Raw genomic sequence first — 27963 nt, 5'->3', positions numbered from 1 at the left:
AACACATAGCATGCAAATGTAGGTATTTGAAAGATAAGCTGTTAACGCAGAAAGCACGAGGCGGATGTGGATGAGTGTGTGGTTTGAGAAGAATTGACTTCCTTTTTGTATGTGTGAAACGGTCCATAGGTCCGACACACACGGGTACAGCAATTATTCACACACACACACGCGGTGGTGCAGGTCATTCACCGACACACACCTTTTATATTGCTATAATTAGAAGAAAAAGTTTATTTCAGGGTTATGTATGTATCTAAGCTTGTATGTATGTTTGTATATATGCATGTTCTTAGAACCTGCATTAAGTGTTGCAGGTTGCCGGTAAATTCCCACGCTTGCTCAATCCTTTTGCAGCTCATGTTGTGACGCAAATGAACTCTAGGAAAACTTTGGACAAGCTGCTACGCTCGTATTTCCCCACCGTCTACCAAAGCTAAAGACGAGCCTACTTTTAACAAACAAAGGCAGACAGATCGACAACACAAACCCAGCAGAGAACTGCTCTTCTGTCGTACACGTTCTTTTTAGTGATTCTTTCGAACTGATTCGCATAGCGTTTTTAAAGCGGTTCATTGTGAAGCATCGTTCGAACCGATTCGTTAAAGTGAAACTTACCTAATGGTACTAGTGCTCTGAACCTCAAGACATGAGCGAGCGTTTTATGAGAGAGAGTAGAGGATATGGGAGGAGTTGACGTCTCTTAAAAACTGGTTGTCCATCCTGACATGTTTTTACACCGATTTATAGCTACTGTCCGTGGGTATGACACCAAGTGCGTCTCCACTATGTTTATGGTCGAGACTGTCAACCTATTTAACATGGACAGAAGACTCGTTTAGGTTTGTCCTTTGTCACTACCGAAAACCTTTAACACCCTGTGTGGGATTCATTCGGAATATTTGGAGACTTGAAGCGATTGTCTAGATGGAAGACGAGCCGCTGCTTACTGGCAGCATCAACCGGGACTCAGGAGATTATGGATCTCATGATAGTGATCAACATCAACATGAAGAATCATCAAGATCAGGACGGCTGTCCTATTCAGTGACTGACGATTCAGAGGAGCAGGGTATGTGTTCACTCAGACCTCAGACAAGTGTCCTGGACTGACTTCAAACTTTGTTCAGGCTTATCTTCTGTCCAGGCTGGTGTCATATTCACTTACTTTCTGTTTGTGCTTTCAGACAAACACACCATTGTCTCCTTATTGATTGAGTTGCCCTTTAGGTCACTTTGACTTCAAAATATGTTGTTATTATTGCTTTCTTGCATGAATCAGATTACAGAGATTAAACACATAGGGCTACAGTTTCAGCCTTAGTAGTACCCAATATACATTGCATATTTAACATTATATATGTTGCAATATACATTCAAACTTATTGTTTAATTTCCTGAATGCTGACTGGTTATGTTTTAGTCTGTGATTTTATATACATCCAGTACAAAGTCAAATGAAACTTTCAGAGTCCACAATAGCATTATCACTCAAGGATGGTTTGGATTTGCTGGTTCATATCCTGTTGAGAAGCTCAGGTTTGGCAGGAGACTCCTGGATATCCTGTGACACTGGTGCTTTCAGGACCTGAAATCTGAGCCACACACATTATTGTCTAACATTCAAATTATATATATATATATATATATATATATATATATATAAATTTAAATTTAAATTTAGAATAGCCTACATACAGGTCATAAAATGATCCAGTAAATGTCACACCTGTGTCCAGTTGCATAAAACGCTTATAAAGTTAGTCAATCTTTTCTTTAAGACTTGTCATATATATATATATATATATATATATATATATATATATATATATATATATATATATATATATATATATATATATATATTATACACACACACATTCATTTTTGGCAACATAATCTGACTACTTTTGGATTACATTTAGATTACTTTTGTGCTTATTGTAGGATAATCTTGTACTATTTTGACAGATACAAAGAAAAAATGTATTCCAAAAAATTATATTCTTTTTACCAACAAGAGCCTCGACGGATACTTTTTAAATTGCAATGCATGGACAGTTAATACTTCAAAATACTAACACTAATGTACCTGTTAGTGTTGCAGATAGTAACACTGAATAAAACAAAATAAATCTTATGATTTTAAAATTAATATTTTAATATTTACTTAAAGTTAAGTACATTTAGAAAACAGCAACATTACAAAAACAAATATTGGAAAACATGAAATTCACAGCAATATGACTGCTACATCAAATATTTCATCTATATTTCTTATATATATATATATAAATATAAATATATATATATATATATATATATATATATATATTTTTATATATATATATTAAATAATAATATAAGAAATATATATGAAATATTTTATGTATATATATATATATATATATATATATATTTTGATATATATTTCCCCCTCACCACTGGAAAAACTCGAAGAATCATAAACAGCAGGTTTATTATAAAAATTTGAAAAATTAGGAGAATCAATAAATTTTGAACATCTTACTGCCATTGTGTAAATAAGATGTAATCATGTAATCCATAAAAAGTAAGTGTAGTCTGATTACGAGTATTTTAAAAAGTAGTTTACTCTAATTACAAGAGAATTTTTGGAATCTGATTACGTAATCCAGATTACATGTAATCCATTAATACCCAGCTCTCTCTCTATATAATGTATATTACAGTTACATAAAAGTGGATTGGTCTAATTTGAATCCAAAATTAAGACAGATATAATAAGACTCCTTGGCAAACTGCTAGTTGGTCAGACTAGTTCTTAAAGGTGCAGTAAGCGATTTCACTGTTAAAAGTGGATCAGACCGAGCTCCACAACACACATGTAGCCAATCAGCAGTAGGGGGCGTGTCCACTTATGATGGGGGAGGAGAGAGAGTGAGATTTGAAGGAAGACTGTAAATAGAGAGTTGGCTGAGAGACATTATAAAAGGATAGTGTTGTCAAAAATATTTTGATATGTATCGATCAATATCTGAAATGATTCCAATACTTATTTTTGCTTATTGCTGCTCTTTCTTGCTCTCATCTCTGAGAGTGAGTTGACAAGCATCTCTGTAAGTCGTCTCATTTTCTCCGGTTAAATAGTGTTGGTGTGACCGGGTCTGAATTTTGGCGCGGGATTGCGCATAATTCTACTCATTCCCACAGATTTCGCACTCACATCTGAAGCGCACACGCATAATAAAGCCGCCTCTGACACAAAAGTGCCAAAATGAGCTCTATTTCATGGCTTACTAATGGTTAAACACATTCAAAAATAATACCACAATGCCCATCTTGGTGAGCACTAACTTAAACACAGTGGTAAACAGTTCAGGGAGAATGTGTGACAGTATTTTGGATTAGTGCGAGTGTCAGATCTTAAAGGGACAGCAGCCTAATAATAAACGTGCCGCTCTCTATGTTGTTAATGTTAATAAAACAACGAAAGACAAAGAGAAAATCACTTACTGCTCTTGACTGATTGACTTGTGTTACTTTAATTGAATAATCTGTATTTAATTTTTACAATGAAGATCATCCAGTGTGTATACTTTGATATTTTTATTCAGTTTCTTACCTGAATGTTAGACCTACCTGAAAAAACAAAGCAGTCTATTTAATTTGTATCTTTTTTATTGAATTTATTTGTGCTGTTGTTCGTAATTTGTTTATTTGTCTTTTTTAAATTTAGTTTACCATTTGAAATTGCTTTGTAAAGGTATTGCAACAAAATGACCCATTTGTAAAAACAAATACAGTGAGTTAGCAAATATTTGTGAGATAATTGTAATAGTAATTGATCAATGTTTATATATGAAAAAAAGCTTTATCATATAAAGAGACCTCTTCAGAAGAATTTTTTGATTGCTTAGAGACTTTCACTGGATGGACAAAAAAAGAAGAAGTAATATTAAAAATATCTATATGATAGTTTATGCAGTGTTTTTTCCTCGTGGTATCTAAAATGGTATAGAATATCATACTTTCCAAGGTATTGAATCGAAGTTAGAAATTCCAGTATCATGACAACACTACAAAAGAGAAAACTTCAGAGGAATATCACTGGTAAAAGAAGGGTTATTATGATCAGACAAGAGCTTTAGGACCCGCGTTAGTATTAGAAAAGGTTTCCAGCGCTCGCCTGAAAATGGATGCCGAGGTTGTGTTGTTTTTGCTCCATACATGAGTGACATTTGTTTTGCTGGTTTTTTACTGAATCAAGATGTTGCTGTAATATTAGCTATAGTAACATGAGTTTTTTGTTTTTTTTTTAGCTCTGGAGCAGGTGTGATGCTGGTGACTAACCACACATCTTTCTTGTATATACTCTTCTGTACTAAATGTTCACTTTTTGTTTTGTTTTGTTTTGTTATGTTCGTTTGTCATCTTCACTGCGTTTTTTTTTTTGTAGCGAATGATCAAGTATGATAAATATTGTTGTATGATAAAGAGACATCCACTCTTGGATTGTGTTCTTTTGCATTTGGGGGCAGAGCAATGAAGGGAGGGGTGCATTTTTTTGGGGACGATTTCAAATATCAACAGGGTTTCTCGGAAATCACTCACTGCACCTTTACGACAGTTGTAACATTGTGGCTGTGTTTTTTGCAGCTGGCCACAGATTTTTCTCTGAGATTGGTTAATTGAGTGTAATATGGGAATGATGCTTTTGAAGCAAAAATATCTTTCACTGGAGTTTTGTTTAGATTATAGAGCTTTTAATAATTGTACTTTGAATCTCCAATGCAAAAAAAATATATATATATTTTTGCAAAATAAAATAATTAAAAAAAAATTAAAAATATTTTTTTTTAAAGTCAAGCACATGAACAAACTTTTTTGTTTATCCATATGTTTTTCCTATGACACAGATGCAGATTCAGAACTCTATATCCAGCAGGCAGTTGTATTTATTGAAGATGCAATTCAGGTTAAAAAATATTTTTGCTTTATTTTTTCCACATTTATGTATTTATATATTGATTTATTGTCTAATTTCCCTGTGTGCTCTTTCCCACAGTATCGATCCATCAATCACAGGGTTGATTCTGGGTCCTTACGGTTATACAGATGGTATTACTCCAGGATATGTCAGTGGTAAGCAAACATTTTTTTTAAAGGAGAATATTTTGCCAACTATGTCCCATTCACGTGGGCAGCTGGTCTGACCTAAAAGTTGACAAAATTATCCCGTATCAGATCGTATACAGTCTTATTTTCCTCTGGAAAATCAAATAAAAATAATTTATGACTCATCTCGCATCCATGGGAATTTTGTCAAATTTAATGCTATTTAGAAGAGAATGTCCCTCTCCCTAATTTCATGAGTCACTAGCTAACAACAGATGTACCAGCAGATCTTAGTTCACCTTCTGTGACTTAAAACTATCAGTGTTGGGGAAAGTTACTTTTAAAAGTATTGAGTTACAATATTGTGCTACTCCCTGAAAAGCAACAAATTGCATTACTTACTTTTTATTGAACGTAATGTATTATGTTACTTTTGCGTTTACTTTACTTTACTTTTTCTAACTTGGGCTTGCTTATTTGTTTTTTAATAAGAAATAAAAAGTTATATTTTTTGGCAAATGTAAAGTCCCTTTCACACCAAAAGTGAAACGAATAATCCTCAGGCTGAAGGAAATGTTAAAGGTACAATATGTAAAATATTTGCAGTAAAATGTCCAAAAACCACTAGGCTTTTGTTATATATTTTGTCCAGTTGATTATTAACATAATATCTCTAATGTTTTCAACGACTTGTAAATCATAAGAAAATTCCCATTCTAAACAGTGACACGGGGCAGTGCAGTCGCCTGTCAATGACGTCAGTTACCTTTGTTACCGCCTTTACTGACGTAGAAACCACATGACAACAGTGCCGTGGACAAATGCGGAAGTAGTATCTAGCGTCCAGCAAACCACTAGCTTGCTTCAAGCAGTTCCTTATTTACTTTTTGCACGTTTTATGGTGGATTGTGTTACTTATTTATGAAACATAATTACTGTTTACCATCTGCCGCTGGTTCTGTCGACAAGGAAAGCTCCCGTAAACTCATGACCGGAAAAGCGGAAGCGGCGCCAGCGGCTGTGTCATAATAAAAGTCCCGCTGCTCGTGAGGCGTGTGTTGATCAATCGCTTCAGCTCCTCGTTCAGCTCCCGCAACACTCGGTCCTGCTCTGCTTCATACTACAGTAACGTTAATAATCGCATCCACGAACATGAGTTCTTCCAGACTCCAATCCCTATTCTTTTGCACCATCCATTGAGATGGAGACCACATGTCCCAAGTTTCCGCTCTAAAACTTGGCGTCATCAAACTACGCCTTTGTTTTGAATAGGCTTCTAGCAACCTCTAGCGGAAAAAAATATCACAAATTGTACCTTTAATTCACACCTGTACAGTGTGAAATGTGAAAACAAAGAAACTTGCGTTACTGATTTGAAAAGGTTACTCAGATATTTTGTTGTAAATTTAAGGGTAATGTGTTACTTTACTCCTTACTTTAAAAAAGTAATCTGATTACTTGACTCAAGTTACTTTTAACGCGGTTCCCCCACACTCTTAAAAAAGAGACGGTCCTTCAATATGCACTACTGTTCAAAAGTAAATAAATAATTTTGAAAGTCTCTTATGCTTGAAAATATTATTACAATTCAAAATAACTCTTTTCTATTGTAATATATTTTAAAGTTTTATTCATTTCTGTGATCAAAGCTGAATTTTTAGCATCATTACTTCAGTCTTCAGTGTCACATGATCCTTCAGAAATCATTCTAATATGATGATTTGCTGCTCAAGAAACATTTCTGATTATTGTCAATGTTGAAAACAGTTGTGCTGCTTCATATTTTTGTGAAAACCAAGATAATTTTTTTTGTACCGTGATAATAAAATGTTTTTGTATAATTGTAGAAGTCTTTAATTCACTTTTGATCTATTTAATGCATCCTTGCTGAATAAAATAATTAATTTCTTAAAAAAAAAAAAAAAAAAAATTGTACTAACCTGAAACTTTTCCCTCAAGATCCACTTTCCTGCAGAGTTTTGCTCCAAACCTAATCAAACATTGTATAATTGAATGAGTGCAATCGATATCTTCCACTATGGTTTCGGACACCACTAAAAATGGCTGTCCCCTCAAATATGCACTGCATAAGGGTACAGGGGGCGATTTTGGACACAGTCCTAGAACGTTATAGGCAGGTTAGTTTGATCATGGTTGGAGCTAAACTCAGCAGGTAAGTGGATCTCGAGGGCCAGAGTTGAGATTCCCTGCACTAGCTGCTTACTGTATGGGGTTATTTGAACAAATTTGTCTCTATCTGCTTTCCCACACTCTCTCTCTCCCTCTCGAAGGGGTCTGGGGTTCACCATTGCTGTTGTACTGGCACTGGCTTTCATTGAGAGACCCTCCTCTCTAACCTACACTTCAGACATTCGTTTCAAACCCAAGCCCTGGGAGCCTCCCTGTGGACTGACGGAGGGGATCGAGATGGTCTGCCTTTGTATCTTCATCCTTGACATCACTGTGAAGGTAGAAATCCGGAAATATTAAATTGACCATTGGGGAAATTTGTGAATATTTTGTCTTTATTTGTCTTTCAAATCCATATGACTGACTTTATTGTGTGAAACAAACAAGAATTACTATTAATTTTGTATTGTTGTGGTATATGTTGCTTAATATTGTATTAAGGAAAGTATTGGATGTATTGTTTGTTTTGCAGAGCTATCTGATGGGATGGGAGGAGTTCCGTATGAACAAATGGCTGATTGGTTATATAATAGTGATTGCAGCATCAGTTATTGATTGGATGTTGAGTGTTAGCATGATGTGTAATGAGGTGAGTACACTATAACAGCAGGTTTCAAACCGGTCCTGGAGCCTCCCCAGAACAGCGCATTTTGGACGTCTCCCATATTGGACACAACTAGCTCAGGCCATGGAGTACATGAGCTAATTCAGCTGTTAAATAAAGGAGACATCAAAAATGTACAGCGTTGTACAAGAGGCTCCAGGAACAGTTTGAAAACTCCTGCACTGTAAGATCCTTCCTAGTATGTTAGTATATTATAGTGATTCTTAACACATGGAGGACTATTAGTGTCACTTAATTATAAAATGGAGGAATTAATTAATTTCTGTGTTCAAAAGTAAAATTGTGAATTTAAATTTTAATTGGATGTTTTTTTAAATTGAATAACAATAGCCATATTTAAAATTGTTCCTATTTAAAAATGGTTAAATGTGACAATAAAGCAATTAATTCATAAATCACTCTTCAAATTGACAAATAAATAGACCTTTTTAAATTGAATCATTTAATCAAATGTGATCTGCCCAACTCTATTATCAAATAAATAAAGAAAATGAGTAAAATATATATTTATATATATCCAGTCGAATGTGTCGATTCACATCATCATCATCAGTGTCGTAACAGACAATAGCACAACTGATTACTGTGTTACGTCCAATTAAGTAAACTTTTTCCTTTCATTTTAATAAATTTTTAAGCATAAATTAAATAAACAGTTTATAATATGCTTATTTGTCCATTTGATTTGATTTGAAATAATACATTGATAATTGATTTCTTCATTTTATTTAAGTAGCACTTTACAGTCCTCTTTAGACTTAAAGGCATAGTTAACTCATTTATGAAAACAGAATTTTCTCATTTAAAGAACAGGAAAAAATTGAAGTCATTCAAAGTTCTCAAATCTCATTTGCAAATGCACATCAAACTTGACATGAGGGAAATTAAATAAAATTTCCATTTTTGGGTGATCTATTCCTTTAAAGCAGGGGTGTCCAGTCCTGCTCCTGGAGGATCACTTCAACCCCAGTTAAACACACCTGAACCAGTTAATCAAGGTCCAATTAGGCATACTAAAAACTTTCAGACAGGTGTGTTGAGGAAAGCTGGAGCTAAACTCTGCTGGGCAATGGCCTTCCAGGACTGAGTTTGTACACCCCCCCTGCTTTAAAGTCTTCAATAAGTAAATATTCAGTGGCCTGGTTTGACAGACAGGGCTTAGAGTAAGCCAGGATTAGTCCAGGATTAGTTCAATTAGGACATTTAAGTGGCTTTTGTAAAAAAACATTACTGCTGTGCATCCTGAGACAAAACAATGGCAATTTGCTCCAGTTAAGACAGCTCAAACATGCATTTTAATCTGGGACTAGGCTTAAGCCTCGTCTGTGAAACCGGGGGTTAATATCTAGGGAAGCAGGATTGACTCAATCAGCAGCCGACCGATTGTAATATTACCCTGTCATTCTGTCCCACAGAATTTAAGAGTCAGGAGACTGATTCGCCCATTTTTCCTCTTGCAAAATTCCTCCCTCATGAAGAAAACTCTAAAATGTATCAAAAGGACTCTTCCAGAGATAGCAAGGTAATGATGGGTTTTTTTTTTCTTTGTGGGTTTTTCCCTTAACAGCCTTTATATAATTTCACACTTATTTTCACTTCTCAATTTGGGTGCTGTCTCATCATAATATTGCAGTTTTAAAATTATGACAATAAACAATGACCAAAAGTGTTCTCTCTATTTTTCTCTCCTTCTCTTTCAGTGTTATCCTGCTCCTGGCGTTACACCTCTGCATATTCACCATGATTGGAATGCTGATCTTTTCCAAATCAGATGTAAAAAGTCCTCACTCACTTATTTTTTAAACTAAACTTTTTTTTTTTTTTTTTACAAACCCCTAACTCCAAATATGATCTTTGCCAAATAACTCATCCCTAGGGACTTGTTTACACCTTGTATTAAGATATGTTTTGGTCGATCGGATCACAAGTGGACGAGAGAGACACATTCCCTTTTACACCTGGTGTTTTAATCTGTCTCTTTTGACCACTTCTGTCCTGATTTCTTCACGGTCTATGAGCTGGTAAATGTATGGGCTTTTTCAGATCTTTTGATCTAATGGATGAATAAGCTCAGGTAATTTACATATGAACGCTAGACCTCGCCGAACGCTGTGAGTCTGTGTTAGAAATCAGGAATGGTGAGAGAACATTGTGCTTGGTACATTTTTTTGTCTTCAAACCAAACTTGGGTCTTCAGCCGACAAAGTTTAAATCCCATCTGTCCAGTGCGCTTCCCATAATGTTAACATGTGAAGTCAGTAGGCGGAGAGTAGGTGGTCTTTTGTGGCTGTTCAAATACATTCGACCACATGAGCCTCTACATTACGAAAGCAATCCAGTCAAATGTGTTTTCGACTACCTTTTGAAGCGGTCAAAAGTGGTGAATTTAAATTCCATTTGCACCTGTATTGTTATCAGATTGATGAAAACGCTTCTTAATACCAATCAGCCTAGAATTTATGCTTTGGATATACAGTACAGTCCAAAAGTTTGGAACCACTAAGATTTTTAATGTTTTTAAAAGAAGTTTCGTCTGCTCACCAAGGCTATATTTATTTAATTAAAAATACAGTAAAAAACAGTAATATTGTGAAATATTATTACAATTTAAAATAACTGTGTACTATTTAAATATATTTCACAAAGTAATTTATTCCTGTGATGCAAAGCTGAATTTTCAGCATCGTTACTCCAGTCTTCAGTGTCACATGATCCTTCAGAAATCATTCTAATATGCTGATCTGCTGCTCAAGAAACATTTAATGTGTACAACTGTACAAAATATTTGTGTAATTTCTTTTTTTTTTAGGATTATTTGATGAATAGAAAGTTCAAAAGAACAGTGTTTATCTGAAATCTAATCTTTTGTAACATTATAAATGTCTTTACTGCCACTTTTGATTGATTTAATGCATCCTTGCTGAATAAAAGTATTCATTTCTTTAATTTCTTTTCAAAAAAATAAAAATAAAAAGTCTTACTGACCCCAAACTTTTGAACGGTAGTGTATAATGCTACAGAAGCGTTGTATTTCAGATAAATGCTGTTCTTTTGAACTTTCTATTCATCAAGGAATCCTGAAATATATAATATAATCATAAATGTTTCTTGAGCAGCAGATCAGCATATTAGAATGATTTCTGAAGGATCATGTGACACTGAAGACTGGAGTAATGATGCTGAAAATTCAGCTTTGCATCACAGGAATAAATTACTTTGTCAAATATATTTAAATAGTACACAGTTATTTTAAATTGTAATAATATAATAATATTTCACAATATTACAGTTTTTTACTGTATTTTTAATTAAATAAATATAGCCTTGGTGAGCAGACGAAACTTCTTTTAAAAACATTAAAAATCTTAGTGGTTCCAAACTTTTGGACTGTACTGTAAATGATACCTCAGGTCAGCTGGTTGAAGAGAGGTGTGCTATTAATTTTCTTAGCGATTAGACCAGGGGTGTCAAACTCAGTTCCTGGAGGGTCACTAATTAAACACACCTTAAATCAGCTAATCAATATCTTCAGGATATCAATATCTTCTCTGGTTGGAGCTACACACTGCAGGACAGTGACCCTCCAGGAGCGGAGTCTGACACATGTGGATTAGACTCTAGGTTTTCACTGGGCAGAGAATAGAATGGGCAAAAAAATTCAATAGAGTTACATTGAAGGTCATATCTAGATACCAGAATGTTGAAGCTTGGGTGTGAGCTCTTTTGACATGGGCCAGTAAGTGGCCACAAGGCAATCATGCAGATCTCCCTAGTAAAGCACCATTGAAACCACATAGCTACATGCTGAATACCTCAGACTACCTCAGCAACCACACAGCACTCATCTACAACACTCGAGCTTCCTGGCAGCAGGGCTTGACATTAACACCCGCCAACCTGCCAAATGCGGGTGGATTTCAGCAGTGGCGTGTTACGCAGTCACTTCTACTAGTCCCTTTGGTGGGTTGAGTTTTATATAATCTATAGGCTATACATTTTTTTTTTAATTTGAAGTCTTTTAAAAAGGCATCTGAAATAATAAACTGTGTATTTTTCAATACATATCGAAACACTTCCAATAGGCTACTAATTTTCAGCAGAATAGATATACAATACCAGCTGCTCTTTCTCTTTCTCTCATCTCTCCGACAGCGAGTCGACACACAAACGCGTCTCCCCTCACTGACTCGTTTCATTTGCTCCAGATGAATATTGTTGGTGTTACAGAGCTTGAATTTTGGCGTGGGATTGCACATAATTTTGCTCATTCCCGCAGGTTTTGTGCTCACACCCAAAGTGACTTCTCAGTACTACATTGAGTTCTTTTTCGCTGCTTATATATTGTGCTGAAACAGTCAAATACACACAAAACAATAATAAAATGCCGGTCGAGTAGTCACGTACGTAAACAGTCATTTATGTTTTAGCAATCGTAAACACGCATGTGTAACAGTATAATGGATCCGTGCGCCAGGTCTGTGCTGCCAAATTATGAGATAATATTAAAAATATATATATATATGGCAGTTTTTCCCCATGGTGTCAATGTCAGAGTTGTGGCCAGTGAAAATGGGTGGCTAGTAACTTTGGAAAACTATGGAAGCTTGTTTCCGCTACTGAATAAAAAATTAAAACGGTATAATTGCGACTTTTTAGCTCACAATTGCTTGATATAAACACACAATTGTGTGTTATAAAGTCAGAATTGTGTGATATAAACTTGCAATTGTGAATTATAAAGTCAGAATTGAGTGATATAAATTCACAAACTCACATTTTTTTCCTCAGAATGGCAAATTATAAAGTCCAGCTGTGAGTTTATATCTCACAATTAAGAGTTCATAACATGCAATTGTTATTTTAACTTGCAATTCTGACTTTTTTCTCACAACTGTGAGGAAAAAGTCAGAACTGTGAGATAAAAAGTTGCAATTACCTTATATTTTGTATTTAGTGACGGAAACAAGCTTCCATAGAAAACACTAGCCACAGTGGCTTGTGAGTAAAAATGTTAATGTCAAACCCTGCTGGCAGTGAATTTATTTATTTATTTATTTTTGCATGAGCAAGAACCACTTTTATATCCTTCAGAAAATATGGAAAAATGTGCAATCTGGAATTATTTAATCTGGCTATTAGAGGGGCAAATAACATCCAACAACCTTTAATATTTTGAATAATTTAGCAGACACTTTTATTTAAATTAGCTTACAAATAATAAACATCACAATGGCTATAGTTTGACTTTGAGCTGACGTGTTTCTGTAGGATGCTAAGAAGAATGGAGAATGGGAAACATACTTCAAAAACCTGCCAAAAGCCCTGTCCTCTCTGCTAGTGCTGCTCACCACCGCCAATAACCCTGACGGTACGTCTTTATTTGACTGTAAATGTTGTTGAAGTCTCTCAGGAGGTGCCACTCTCTGAATGACTCAGTAAAGTTTTAGATGTTCAGTGACACAGATGACATTTTGGCACTGATGTGTCAAATTCTCAGTCACTTCTGGCTCATTGCTGTAGAGGCTGTGAGTCATTGGCTTTAACCACATGACATGATGTCTTGTGACTTGTCACGACGTTCTGTTAAACTTTCACAGGTATCTGTGTGTTTTAAATGTGAAACTGCACCAATGTCCTACAACCTCTCGTGTAATCTGTGTTCAAGCCAACATCTCTTTCTCTCCCAACAGTCATGATTCCAGCGTACTCTCTGAACCGTGGCTATTCTATCTTTTTTATACTCTTTAGTGTGTTTGGTAAGTTTTATGGCACTCAGATGAGTTGCACTGTAAATATAGAGTGCAGTAAATAACACTTAAATTTATAATAACTCTCCACCTGCATTAAGCATTAACATTTTTTTATTGTTTCTGTCAGGAACATATTTGTTGATGAATCTAATGACGGCTATTATTTATAACCAGTTCAGGGGATATTTACTGGTGAGTGACGTACACTTACATTGTTCTTTAGGAATTTGCTGCTTGTTTGTTATCGGAGTAGTTAAATTCTGTTATTATTTTCCAACTCAAATGACTGTTTTTCTTCCATGGAGCACAGAATATATTTTGAATGTAATTTCCAAGCTCATTTTTTTCCATACAACAAAAGTAGATATGTTTCCATCCACCTGGTACGTTTCCTCCGAGGAGGCAAGGGAAGCAGTGCCTCCTCAAAAAAACTGGCTGAGAAAATAATTGATATTACAAAAAAAAAAATAAAACAATGCAAATATTGCAAAATGTGACATATAAGTCACTCATTTTTATAAAGTAAGTGTCCAACAGCAACACCTGCAGGTGAAGTTACAGCAGGAGGCTTGCCTCTTCTGTCCCCATTGACTTAATAGAGAAATAATGTCAGAATTGTGAGTTATAAACTAACAATTGCACATTATAAACTCAAAATTGCAAGATATAATCTCGAAATTCAGACTTTTTTTCTTGCACTGTTGACTTTTTTCCTCGCAATTTCGAGATATAAACTGGCAATTCGGACTTTTCTCAGAATTGTGCGATATATACTGACAATGGCAAGTTATAAAGTCAGTCGTTTTTATAAAGTTAGTGTCCAACAGCGACACCTGCAGGTGAAGTTACATTATAAACCGACAATTGCAAGATATAAACTCAAAATTCTTTTTTCCTTGCAGTTTTGACTTTTTTCTCAAAATTGCGAGATATAAACTTGTAATGGCAAGTTATAAAGTCAGTCATTTTTATAAAGGAAGTGTCAAACAGTGACAACCGCAGGTGAAGTTACAAAATTGCAAGATATAATCTCGAAATTCAGACTTTTTTCCTTGCACTGTTGACTTTTTTCCTCACAATTGCGAGATATAAACTCGCAATTCTGACTTTTCTCAGAATTGTGCGATATATATATATATACTGACAATGGCAAGTTATAAAGTCAGTCTTTTTTATAAAGTAAGTGTCCGACAGCGACACCTGCAGGTGAAGTTACAGCAGGAGGCTTGAGGCTTCAGGAAAATTAAGAATAAGGGACATACATTTACATTTCATAGACAATATATATATAAAAAAAATTGCCTCCTCATTTTAAAACACCACCACACAACACAAAAAGCTGGATGGAAACACCAAGATGCACATTAATTCTAAAAATGTGTATAACAAACTCAATTGAGGAAGACCAATAAGAAGACACCCACATAGAATGCAAAGGAAACACATTTCCCTGTCATCAAAATGATGGGGTATAATGACCTCACAGAAGTGTGTCACATGATTGCGTTCCCGATGACTGCGTTTATTGCATTTCGTCTGCAGTCTAGGAGGCACAAGTCGTTTATATTATATGAAAAAAAGAGCCACAGTGGCTTCAAGAGCCCCCCAGGAAGTGACTATTTTGTTCTCCTGACCACGTGGGATGGAAACGGTGCTTTATTCGCAGATGTTCCAAATTTTTGCACAAGTTAAATTTGCAAATTTAGATGAAAACAGGGATTGTCAAACTCCAAAAAGTGTTCCGTATGACTCATGTTCTTTTTTCCAAGTCTTCTGAAGCCATAGGTTTTTATTATATGGAAAAGAGTGGCGTAAACATTTACTACAATTTCTCCTTTTCTACGAAAGTCATACACACAAAATGAGGGTCAGTAAATGGTGACAGAATGTTAATTTTGGGTAAACTGTTGCTTTAATTATTGTGTTTAGATGTCAGTTCAGACGTCTATAATCAGGAGGCGTCTGGGGATCCGGGCTGCGTTCGAGGTGCTTTGTTGTCCGGGCCGAGGTCACACCAGCACTCAGTCTGAAGGCCATGTGTAAGATCAAGTCCTCTCAAACACCTTCTGCAAACATTCTCTCTTATTATTGTCTCTAATGTGGTGTTTCATGCCTGGTCACATGACTTTTCCTGTTGCTGCTCAGGGAGCGAGTGGCGGTGAACATGTTTCTGCAGGTCATGAATAGAGTCCACATGAAGTCTTACTGCAGACAAGCTATCATTAAGGTGAATACGAATTGCAGAATAGTTTATTAAAGTAATTGTGATAGTCATAGTTTATTAAAAAATGTGGCATGGATGTTTGCTTGACCCGTCTTTTGTTTCTCTCAGGCTGCTCAGCAGTTCCCAGACGGCTTCATCAATGGCGAGGCCTTCCAGAGGATCTTTAATGAGCTGGACAAAGATTATATGAAAGAGGTTTGCTTGTGACCATCTCAGTTTCCATTACAGTGTGTGTTCAGACTCTTACAGGAAGTCGATCTTTTTGAACAGTATGCAAAAGGTTAAATTAGTTTTAGAATCATTAGAATATGATGCATAGCAGGGTTGAGCAGAATTTACAAGTTAAGGATTGGTTCATTGGAATTTGAATCAGAATGACATGAAGAGGAAGTTCACAGAAACTTGATGCAGTCACAAAATGAGGAACTTTATTAGTCCAAAACAAAAAGAAAATGAGCAAGAATAGATGACTGTTTAAAGTTTGCTTCTGATAAGTCTGTTTCATTTTGTTTTGTTGGGTCTATTTAAAAACGTTGGTGTAATTAAGGGAAAATAATGTGTTATTAGGCCCATACAATGAGTTTAATTCATTTAATAAATATAATAATGTAAAATAAAAAAGCATAAAATAATAAATAAATATAATATAACATTTATTATTAAATTAAATTAAATTATTAAAATGTTTTTATTATTATTATTTTAAATTAAATAATTTAATTTAGTCTAATAATATAATTAAATATAATTAAAAAAATATAAATAGCATTCCTTTTTTTTTTTTTTTGTCCTATAACCTTTAAATATTTATTTTATTTTATTTATTTATTTTTCATTTATTTTTTCAGGAAATGCCTCACATGTTTTGTGTATGGTCATGTTTCACATTCAAAGTCTTTTTAATAATGGAGAGTAATATTAAACTGCACTTACAGCCAGTGTTGCCAAGTTGGGGGTTTTCCCGCAGAATTGGGGTACTTTGACACTGTTGCCGCGGGTGGATTTTCATGTCCGCAGGATAAAGCGACACCAAATATCATGATATTTACCCCCCTGAAATGTGATTGGCATAGTTTTGAGTAGCAATTAAAAACCTGGCAACCCTGCTTACAGCAGAGTTTCTTAAAATTAAAATTTAACTTCCTTAGATTCAAATATGAATTTCGGTTCTGCATCCTGTTTGTTACCGAGTTGAACTCACTCTCGTTTTAATTTTTTGGTGTCAACAGACATATGAAGTGTTGTATTTTTGTCTTTTCCCTGCAGCATCCACCAAAGCCAGTGTACAGTTCTTCTGTCCTACAGCATATCCAGTATATCTACAGCCACTTTTATATTACAGTGCTGGGAAACATTGTCGCTCTGGCTAATGTCATCTGTATCTGTGTAAGAAACCTTATTTCCTTCTTACTTGCTTTAATGATCACATTGCCCAACATACATAAAGAACATTTCCAAATTGTTTTTCGCCGCCCAGTGGTTCATGATGGAGCTGCAAGGGGCTCTTACAATAGAAATAGCAAATTAAATTGAATGAAAAATTACAAATTGTATATGTTTTAATATTAAGTGAAACAACCAAAATGTAACACTTTACGCAAACAAGTCATTAAATGTATTTGTATTATTTAATACAAACAGGAAAAACATTGACCATAGATTATACTTTTAAGAAAAATCTAGAAATATAAAAGTGATCATATGCACCTTAAATTCTTTCTACAATTAATTTTATTTTTCATTTCATTTATTGAAAATTATTTGAAATCTCAGGGGTAAAAATATTTTAGTTCACAAAAATAGATTAGAATGTATTAAAGTATTTGAGCGCATGATATTTTTTGTTCTATTGTGAAATTGTGCCATCTTGTGGACAGTATATGCATAGATAACCTCATAATAGTGACTGAAAGAAATGATTGCTTGGAGTACAGTAGTGATGTCAGGAGGGGATATTTGTTTTTATGACCCTACATGATCAAAATATTCTGTTTTTAAAATATATTAAACGTGAAGGAAAAAATAAAACACTAAACTTGGTGAAGGTATTTATATCTGACAAAATTATTTGGCAATAAAAGCAAACTACAGCTATATATATATATATATATATATATATATATATATATATATATATATATATATATATATATATATATATATATATATAATATATTTATATATTTAAAAAAAATACTTTATATTTATATATAAAAAAAATGCATAGAAAAACAAAATGCTCACAGAATATAAAACTTGAAGTTCATCTCTGATATCTGTTTTTTTTTTTCTGCAGACCGCCTTGCTTCTGAATTCAGAGAAATCCACCTCGGAGAGAAATTACTTCTATATGGAGGTGACCGTCTTGTGCATTAAAAACAATTAATGCTTTTGCAATAATGACATTTCATATAAAGTTTGTTGGTTGGTTTGAAACTTTACATCAAATCCTTTTGGCTGGATTAAAAAAAAAAAAAAAAACTTTAAAACAAAATGGTGTTTCAGCAATAGTTGATGTGATGTATTGTGTTTTGTGAATTTTGAATGTGGTTCAGTGAATATTAATGGAAATATCTTTTCTGTCTCTAGATCATCAACTGTATTTTCATCCTGTACTATTTAATAGAGATGTTACTGAAAATAGTGGCTTTTGGTTGGAGAGGCTACCTGTCTTACAGGAATAACATTTTTGATGGATTTCTCACTGTTCTTCTGCTGGTAATGTCTTTTTTTTTTTTTTTTTTGTAATTTAATTCTATTTAAAATAATCGTTGAATTATGCAGTGTACATGCAATAACTGGAGACACATTGTGTTGTTCTTTTATCCTCAACAGGCAATTCAGATTGCCATATTAATCACATACAGGAATCCCTATGAGGATGTGTAAGTGTGTGAAATCTGCAGTCGTAAGCTCACTTTCTGCTCTTCGAATGCCTAGATCTGATGTTTTCCTCTCACCTTGACAGGGATCCGGTTCCACACCGTGTGATGGCTTTGTGGGAGATGGTGCGATTGGTCAACATGTTGATTGTTTTCCGTTTCCTCAGGATAATTCCAGAAATCAAGGTTGGTGACAGGCTTCTTGCTTCTAAATACACATGTGATACTGATACTATAGCTGTGGCCGAACATAATTGCACCATTGCATTTCATTAAAAAAAAAAAAAAAAAGTAGATTAGTGTTATCATGATTCTGAAATTTCCAACTTCGATACGATACCTTAAAAAAGATTGATATTCAATACCATGGTGTAAACTGCCATATATACCACCAAACAGATAATTTGTTATTATAATATCTCATAATTTGTTTGATAATTTGGATAATTCTGTTGTAATAGCTTACACACAGCACAAGCAGGCTTATCTTGAATTGTTGAACTACATTTACATAAAAAAAAAAAAAAACAACAACAAGTAAATAGTCAGTAAAAAAAAAGATATATATATTTAAGTGTACTAATAATTGCTTGATTTTGTTTTGTCCTGTATGCTTTAGCTGATGGCTGTGGTGGCCAGCACTCTCGTGGACCTGGTGAAAAACTTACGGGCGTTTGCTGGCATTCTGTTGGTGAGTGAACGGACTCCACTAGCAGATTTATCATAACGATGAGGTCGGTCTGTTCACTTGTACATGTGTCGTCTCTGATGCAGGTGGTGTACTATGTGTTTGCAGTTCTTGGTATCTGGCTTTTCCAGGGAGCTATAACCCCTCCATCAAACATGAGGTACTGTACATCAACTGCACATTTAACACAAACACACCTCAATATTACAGGTCAAATGTTTGGAAAAAATTAAGATTTTAAATTAAGATAAGTCTCTTATGCACATCAAGGCTGCGTTTATTTGATCAAAAAGCAGCATCATTACTGCAGTCTTCAGTGTCACGTGATCCTTCAGAAATCATTCTAATATTATTATTGGTGCTCAATTATTAATATTAGTTATTATTATTATCATCAGTATTTATCTGAAATCTTACTTGCCCCAAACTTTTGAATGGTAGTCTATTCCAGTTTCCTCAAAAATATTAAGCAGTAAAAACAAAATTGGTAATAATCAGAAAAGTTTCTTGAGCAGCAAATCAGCATATTAGAATGATTTCTGAAGGATCATGTGACAATGAAGACTGGAGTAATGATGCTGAAAATTCAGCTTTGATAACAAGAATAAATTACATCTTAAAATCTATTCAAATAGAAAAAGGTCTTTCAAATTGTAATAATATTTCACAGTATTACTGTTTTTACTGTATTTTTCATCAGATAAATGCAAACATTTTAAAATTTTAACATGCCAAACTTTTGACTGGTAGTGTAGTTACTCCTGTGTTGCTATATGGGGCATTGTTGAAATAGTGTGTAAATCCTTGTTGACAACTCTAACTCTTTCAGCCTGATCTCCAACTCCAGCACAGAGGACAACACCATGGGTCCCTTCAGCATGGATTGTGGCACTTTTGAACAGCTGGAGTACTGGCCAAACAATTTTGATGATTTCGCTGTAAGTTACACAGAAGTCTCAGCCTCCCATGACACCTTCGCAGACCATTCACATTTAAATAGATTCATGACAAAAAGGTTTTTAACAAGTTCTCAGAATGCTAAAATGACCAAAATAACCTTGGTTTATAGCATTTTTTTTTTTTTTTTTTTTGATTTGTAAATTCGGTCTTTATTTATGGATATTTCTGTTCTGTTCATATATATTTTAGTTTTAAGCCTACATAAAATTTAGGAAAACAGTTTCAAAAATGAATGTAAATGATTGAACTCTTAATGAAAAAAAAGTTTTCTTCCTGTTACATTTTTCCAGGCCTCTCTGGTCCTGCTCTATAACATCATGGTGGTGAATAACTGGCATGTTTTCACAGACGCATACACCAGATACACTACAGAGTAAGATCCACACACACAAACACATCAATATTACTAACAGGGGACCATCATTGTACACTGACCAAGAGTGGACCAGTGTTTCTGGTAATTTTCAAGAAACAAAAATGACATTTCATAATATAGCTAGAAATATGGAACTGTATGTGAAAACACAAAGTGAATTGGCACCAAGTCTTTCTTCAAAATGTTTAACTTTTTTTAAAACTTAAATCTAAAGTTTTAAACATTTACACATCTCACCAGTGCACAAATAAAGTGCATTAAAGTCATTAACGCTCTGCTGATTCCATAGCTCAAGCGTTAATTAATATAATAAAAAAAAAAAAAAATATATATATATATATATATATATATATATATATATATATATATATATATATATATATATATATATATATCAGAGTTTCCGCTAGAAAAAAATGGTGCCGGTCAAAGTGACCGGCAGAGGTTTCGTTTTCCGGACATTTTGATGATATGCCGGTCAAATATCGCCTCTTAATTAGTCAAGTTGAGGAAAGCTGAAAGCAGTTTATGTAACTTAAAAAATGACATAATAGCGCCGTATATGCAACATGTTTATTAGCCTAACTTTCAAATAGGCGAAAAAAAACACAAAAAAACATCAACGTCCGATTGGCGTCAATAATCAACCAATTGTTTTTTTTACTATGGTTTCACATTTCATAGTTTAACAAACCAACCCCCCTTCCCCACATAAAATATCCGAATATTGTTTTTACTCAAGCAAACTTAATTATAAACTCAGTATGTCTCATTTAGCTGGTAACATTTAAATTGGCCACCGTGTGAAATGACTCCTTGTCAAATGAACTTGAACAAACAAATGACTATAGGCCTATAACATTGTCTCGCGTCATTTTTGGCTACTTTTTACACTTTTTTGCAGTGCTGAATTGTGCAGCTGCCGACTTAAAATCAAAACTTCCCAGTGTCTCTCCACAACTTACAATGCGCATAAGCCGCGTAACCTTGTTCTCCGCAAGGCGACTTCGCTGCTTCCGATTCTGCAGCGAGAACCCCCTCTCTGCAGGAATAATCGAGATAGGGATTACACAGGCTATCTTGGCGAGCTTGGTCCACTCTGGATACATTTCGTTGAAATCACATATGAGGACTTCGCAGGCTGTGGAGAAATGCAATCCTCCATAGCCACGGAGCGCTGTCATGACAGCGAGGGCATCACGTCGCAGGCTTACGGTATCGATAAGAGGAGCGGTGTCCGCAGACTCAAGGCTTGTAAAATGGCAAATAATCCTTCTGATCGCTGGTGGTTCTGCATATTCTTGGAGAGCTATATGATAATATAATAGGTGAGAACGATTTATTTGAAATGCAACATGCATGTTGTTTAAAAACTTTCAAACGGTCGATTCAGATTGTGTTAGGGGGCGGGGCCGGGATTATTAGGCAGTTTTAATCTGACAATTTGACCGGAGAGATTTAATTTTGTCGGACATTTAATTTTTTCCCGGCCAATGTCCGGTAATTACCGGACAACGGAAACCCTGATATATATATATATATATATATATATATATATATATATATATATATATATATATATATATATATATATATATATATATATGAATGGCGGTTCCCAGCAGAACATTGCCCAAAGCATCACACTGCCTCCACCGACTTCTTCCCATAGTGTATCCTGGTGCCCATATTCCATCCATGTGTTCCCCAGGTAAGTGACGCACACGCACACGGCCATCCACGTGATGTAAAAGAAAATGTGATTCATCAGATCAGGCCACCTTCTTCCATTGCTCCGTGGTCCAGTTCTGATGTTCACGTGTCCACTGTTGGCTCTTTCAGCGGTGGACAGGAGTCAGCATGGGCACCCTGACTGGTCTGCAGCTATTCAGCTCCATACACAACAAACTGATGCACTGTGTATTCTGACACCTCTCTATCAGAACCAGCATTAACTTCTTGAGCAATTTGAGCTACAGTAGCTCGTCTGTTGGATTTAACCACACTGGTCAACCTTCACTCCCCACGTGCATCAATGATCTTGGCCATCCATGACCCTGTCGCCAGTTCTCCACTGTTCCTCCTTTGAGCACTTTTGATAAATACTGACCACTGCAGACCGGGAACACCCCACAAGAGCTGCAGTTTTGGAAATGCTCTAATCCAGTCGTCTAGCATCACAATTTGGCTCTTGTCAAACTCGCTCAAATCCTTACGCTTGCCCATTTTTCCTGCTTCTAACACATCAACTTTGAAGACAAAATGTAATATATCCACCCTCTAACAGGTGCCGTGATGAAGAGATAATCAGTGTGATTCACTTCACCTGTCAGTGCTCATAATGTTATGTCTGATCAGTGTATATATATCAGCATACCAAGATATTTTGGATAATGCTATGCTTCCAACTTTGTGCGAACAGTTTGGGGAAGGCTCTTTTCTATCCCAGCATGCCTGTGCCCAGGTGCACAAAGCAAGGTCCATGAAGACATGGTTAGATGAGTTTAGTGTAGAAGAACTAGAAATGCCTTCACAGAGCTCTGACCTTAACCCCATCAGACACCTTTGATGACTGAACTGGAACAGAGATTGCGATTCAACATCACCTCACAAATGCTCTACTGAATGAATGGGCAAAAATTCCCACAGAATCACCTCAAAATCTTGTGGAAATCCTTCCCTGTAGAATATTAGTAGAATTAGTATAAATATTACTAAATGTAAAAGAAACCGAACAGCTATCGCACCATGGTCCCCTGTTAGTTCACACGCTCTTCTGACTATTTTTAACACATTTGGTTGCTTCGGCTGAGCAGGGTTTTATAAATTTGTACCCATAATCTTCCATGTCAGGTGGTCTTTGGTGTACTTTGTGGCCTGGTGGTTGACATCTTCAGTCATGTGGGTCAACCTGTTTGTGGCACTCATTTTGGAGGTATGTAGATTGTTTGGTTTAAACAATTGAATATTGACCATATATTTTCCTGGTCTTACTGTGAATGATTCATCAGTGCACATTATTCCAAAGGATTATTTTATGACTGAAATCTGATGAACAACTGAAGATATTATCAATAGCTTGATTTGTTTTATTTAAGTGCACACCCCACCCCGGGGCTGATTGTAAAGTCTTCATTGGTCATGTCAGGCACAGTGCTGATTGCCTACACAACACTCAAACAAATACTAACCCCTAACCCCTAATTGTAACCTTAAGCTTAACCTTAACATAGTGTTGGTAACACACCTTTTTGCATAGCATTAATGTTTGTCATGAGGAGATCGTGAACTGAATCCATAAAGTATTGACCCTTTCTTGACAGGTTAATAAATCTGTTTCTAAGCTTGCTAGTTAACCTTGTGTGTTTTTTGTTCCTGTGTTCAGAACTTCACCTATAAGTGGGACCGCAGTAACACTCTGTCTGTTGAGGATGTGGAGAGAATCGCCTATCAAAGCACCGTGCAGCTTATGTTCAGGTAACGATGAGTTCCCAGTAACAGTTTATTTTGACGTATTTACTAGCAATAACAGTATATATGCATAATTACAAGTAACTAACCTTGAACCAAACCCTAACTCGTACCCTATAGTAAGTACATGTAATTAATTAATTTTACTCAGCACCTATTTGTGTAATTACACTGTAATTACACAAATGCAATGCTACCTGAAAATAAAGTGCAACCAAGTTCCTTCTCAAAGATTCTTGAGACATGTGAGAAAACGTGTCCCTCAATTTTACAGTACATACCACAGTATACACCAGGCATCCTCAAATAGCAGCGAGACCAACCCGTGAGACAAAATGACAAATGAAGTACGATTTTACCATTTCTACAGTTGAAAGTGAGCAGCGCCTCAAAACAATGTAGCGGTTCACACCACAAGTGCTCAGGATCGTTTATGATCATTTGTAATTATTATGAAGATGACACAGATTGATACTTTCGCTAAAACGCTACAGAAAATGAGATTGCAGTAAATAGTTTTTATTTTTTTATTTGTCATACAGATAAAATGTCATACAGATGTAATATTTACATTTACCGTTAGGCCTGTTAATCAGCATGTTAAAGGGATAGTTCACCCAAAAATGAAATTTTGATGTTTATCTGCTTACCCCCAGCGCATCCAAGATGTAGGTGACTTTGTTTCTTCAGTTGAACACAAATGATGATTTTTAACTCCAACCGTTGCCATCTGTCAGTCAAATAATGGGAGTGAATGGGAACTCTTTCAATAAGAGTCGAAAAAACTTGCATAGACAAATCCAAATGTCCTTTGGACACATCGATGTCCTAAGACATGAAACGATCGGTTTGCGTGAGAAACTGAACAGTATTTATATTATTTTTTACCTCTAATACACCACTATGTCCAACTGCGTTCAGCATTCGCTTAGTGAGGTCTGATCACGCTCTGACAACGACAGTGATGTCTTGCACTTATTGAAGTGTAAGCGCGAGACATCACTGCCGCTGTCAGAGCGCGATCAGACCTCACTAACCGTGTGCTGAACGCAGTTGGACATTGTTTTAGAGGTAAAAAATTATATAAATACTGTTCGGTTTCTCACACAAACCAGTCGTTTCGTGTCTTACGACATCAGTGTGTCGTCACGAGCCGCAGGGTTTAATTTGGATTTGTCTATGCAAGTTTTTTCGACTCTTATTGATAGAGTTCCCATTCACTCGCATTATAAGACTGACAGACGGCAGCGGTTGGAGTTAAAAATCATCATTTGTGTTCTACTGAAGAAACAAAGTCACCTACATCTTGGATGCACCGGGGGTAAGCAGATAAACATCAAATTTTCATTTTTGGGTGAACTATCCCTTTAAGAGCATTTCATAATAAACAATGTTATAATGGGGAAAATTATTTGTAGATTGCAAGGAACAACAACTAAAACTTTGAAATTACCAGTTAACTTTGTTTTCTGCTTAAAATCAGAGCATTTTGATTTGATTTGATGCATTGTTTGTTTTAAGTACATAGGCCTACTTATTTTAAGCAAAATTTAAAAATGGTCCAGACTTCATGAGGAAACCGCTGAACCACAGTATCTTTTATCAGTCACATGGCTTTCTGCCATACATTAGGTAAAAAAATCTGATTTTATATATATATATATATATATATATATATATATATATATATACAGAGAGAGAGAGAGAGAGAGAGTTCAGATGCAAAAACTTCTAAGTCAGTCTGACTAGATTTTAAATGAGCATTTTTTTATCAGGCTTCTATGTTTATATTCTGTAATTTCACTTTAATGGCAATGAAAATGTTATTAGTCAGTTATTGAAATGCCTTATTTTCAAAAATATTACTTTACTCAATTCATTGGTATTTAACACATTTGACTGTCTTGTTCTGCAAAACCAGCTCAGTCCATGTGTGTATTTTTCTGAATACCTCGAAGTCCACTTCTTTGGACAAAAAGACATAGTAAAACGTCAATTTCTGTTTTACAGCAGCAAAAGGAACACTTGCTACTTGTGAAATCCTGTCATTGCCACTGTAATGATGGACAAAACATGATAAAAACTTGCAGCTCTGCAATTGAAAGCAACTCATACACACGGTCATTCATCTTGAAATCACATTATTTGATTCACGTCTTCCGATTGGTTCTTCTGTGGACTTTTGCTAACAAAAGGGAAGTGGCGTTTAGTGGTTTCTGCCAACGAACCGGTATTTCTGAATGGGCTGATGCTGGGATTTAGATTTGAAGTAAAGTTATTTGATAAACGTATACTATGTGCGGAGAGCATTCACTCAATATCATTATCTCATTTTTGACGGAGGGACAAATGCATTTTCCAGACCTCGTCTGGGAAGGAAATATGGAGACCGGACTTCTTGGAACTTTAATTGAATACCCCTAATATAGCCTACACAATATAGCAAAATAAAATGATATCAAAAGAAAAATGATAGGTTAGTAAGAATGTTGTTCAAATATGTGATTTTTTTTTTTCTATTCTTTTGCCCATCCTCTGTTTTCAGAGAGCAAGTCCAAGAGCCGACAGAAGAAGAGTTAGTAGCTCAACTACAACAACATCCTCATCTCCACCTCTCCTGGTGACCCTAAACCCACCTCCAACTCCAAAACAGACCCAGAATCCTCCAGGACTCCATCACTGTGTCTGTGTAGTCCTCATGTTTACATATCCATCCAATTTGGAGGGCCTGTTTCCCATTATAGGATCTGTGTTGCTTCAGGTCGGCCTGGGAAAGGATGTATGTGTTTTCTAACAGAGCGTCACACGATTAATGTTCGGAGGAACTTCAATTTAAAAAGAAGCTTTAGCTCAAGTCACTCCTGCTGCTGGAGTCCCAGAGTTCTTGTCTTACAACCTGTAAATTACAGTAGTAGTATCAGTACCACCGGTTTTGATTTACCCTCATGTCTGGAAGAAATTCATTCTTTGAGTTTGAAAGTCTTTCCTTTTTTGAGAAACCAAACACATTCTCATCCCGCATTTGATGATAACCATATTTTTTATTTATTTAAGCCTGTTACAACTGAACAACATAATAAGAATATATAGATTTTTGTATATAAAAAAATCATGGAAACAAAGGGACAAGACTCATAATTGTATTCAATTTTTTTTAGCTTTGTTTTTATTAATTCCATATTTTTGACTGCCATTATTTTTGTTCAGTGCTTTTATTTATGTTAGATTTTACAGAAATCTGTAGAGACCTGTAATCTATGGGTGAATTTCTCAAAAATTGTCAAGAAATGTCCAGATTGTATTTCACCTGAAAAATAAAAAAAAATAAAAGAAAATTGATACAGTAAATATACTGTATAAAAAAATGACAATTAAGCACATGCCCCATCCACAATGATATATTAAATTTGCAAAGTACAAGTATACATTTGTAAGTAGAATAAAAATTCATTTAATAAGTGTGTCCTGACAGGATTGAGACGTTTGTTGTTTTGTATTATAGTAAATAGTACATTTTTGATTGATTATCTTTATCATCTTGGTGCAAAATGTAATGTCTTATTTTTCTTTGTATTGTGGGAAAATGTGACCTGGACTGTATCAATATTGGGATATTTTCCATGTTTTCAATCTTGTCAACAGATGGTGTTTTACTGTAATCAATGCATTGATTTGACTGAAAATTGGTATAAATGGTTGA

General features: G+C 35.1%; 1 protein-coding gene across 1 annotated transcript; it reads left to right on the top strand.

Moving 5' to 3' along the window:
• Positions 1-110: 110 nt before the first annotated feature.
• tpcn2 (two pore segment channel 2) lies at positions 111-27963 on the top strand. Its single transcript, XM_067400104.1, has 25 exons — positions 111-1072; positions 4899-4957; positions 5048-5124; positions 7389-7566; positions 7760-7876; positions 9328-9434; positions 9613-9685; positions 13181-13280; positions 13603-13668; positions 13790-13854; positions 15592-15701; positions 15808-15889; positions 15995-16081; positions 17153-17272; positions 18183-18242; positions 18476-18604; positions 18722-18771; positions 18855-18954; positions 19388-19459; positions 19543-19616; positions 20286-20394; positions 20707-20789; positions 23646-23727; positions 24178-24269; positions 26809-27963. Exons 1-25 carry the CDS (start codon positions 928-930, stop codon positions 26885-26887), a joined length of 2316 nt encoding a protein of 771 aa, XP_067256205.1. The 5' UTR covers positions 111-927; the 3' UTR covers positions 26888-27963.

The sequence above is a fragment of the Chanodichthys erythropterus genome, chromosome 11 (genome assembly GCF_024489055.1).
Source record: "Chanodichthys erythropterus isolate Z2021 chromosome 11, ASM2448905v1, whole genome shotgun sequence".
NCBI lineage: Eukaryota > Metazoa > Chordata > Actinopteri > Cypriniformes > Xenocyprididae > Chanodichthys > Chanodichthys erythropterus.
Note: the sequence above shows the minus strand (reverse complement) of the source record. Positions and strands in the feature narration are given on the sequence as shown.

Excerpts from the sequence above, each read along its gene's own strand:
- tpcn2 (XM_067400104.1), top strand. The coding sequence starts at position 928 with ATGGAAGACGAGCCGCTGCTTACTGGCAGCATCAACCGGGACTCAGGA. Across the intron at positions 1,073-4,898 it reads TGACGATTCAGAGGAGCAGG|ATGCAGATTCAGAACTCTAT; the intron begins GTATGTGTTCAC and ends CCTATGACACAG. Across the intron at positions 18,772-18,854 it reads AGGAATCCCTATGAGGATGT|GGATCCGGTTCCACACCGTG; the intron begins GTAAGTGTGTGA and ends TCACCTTGACAG.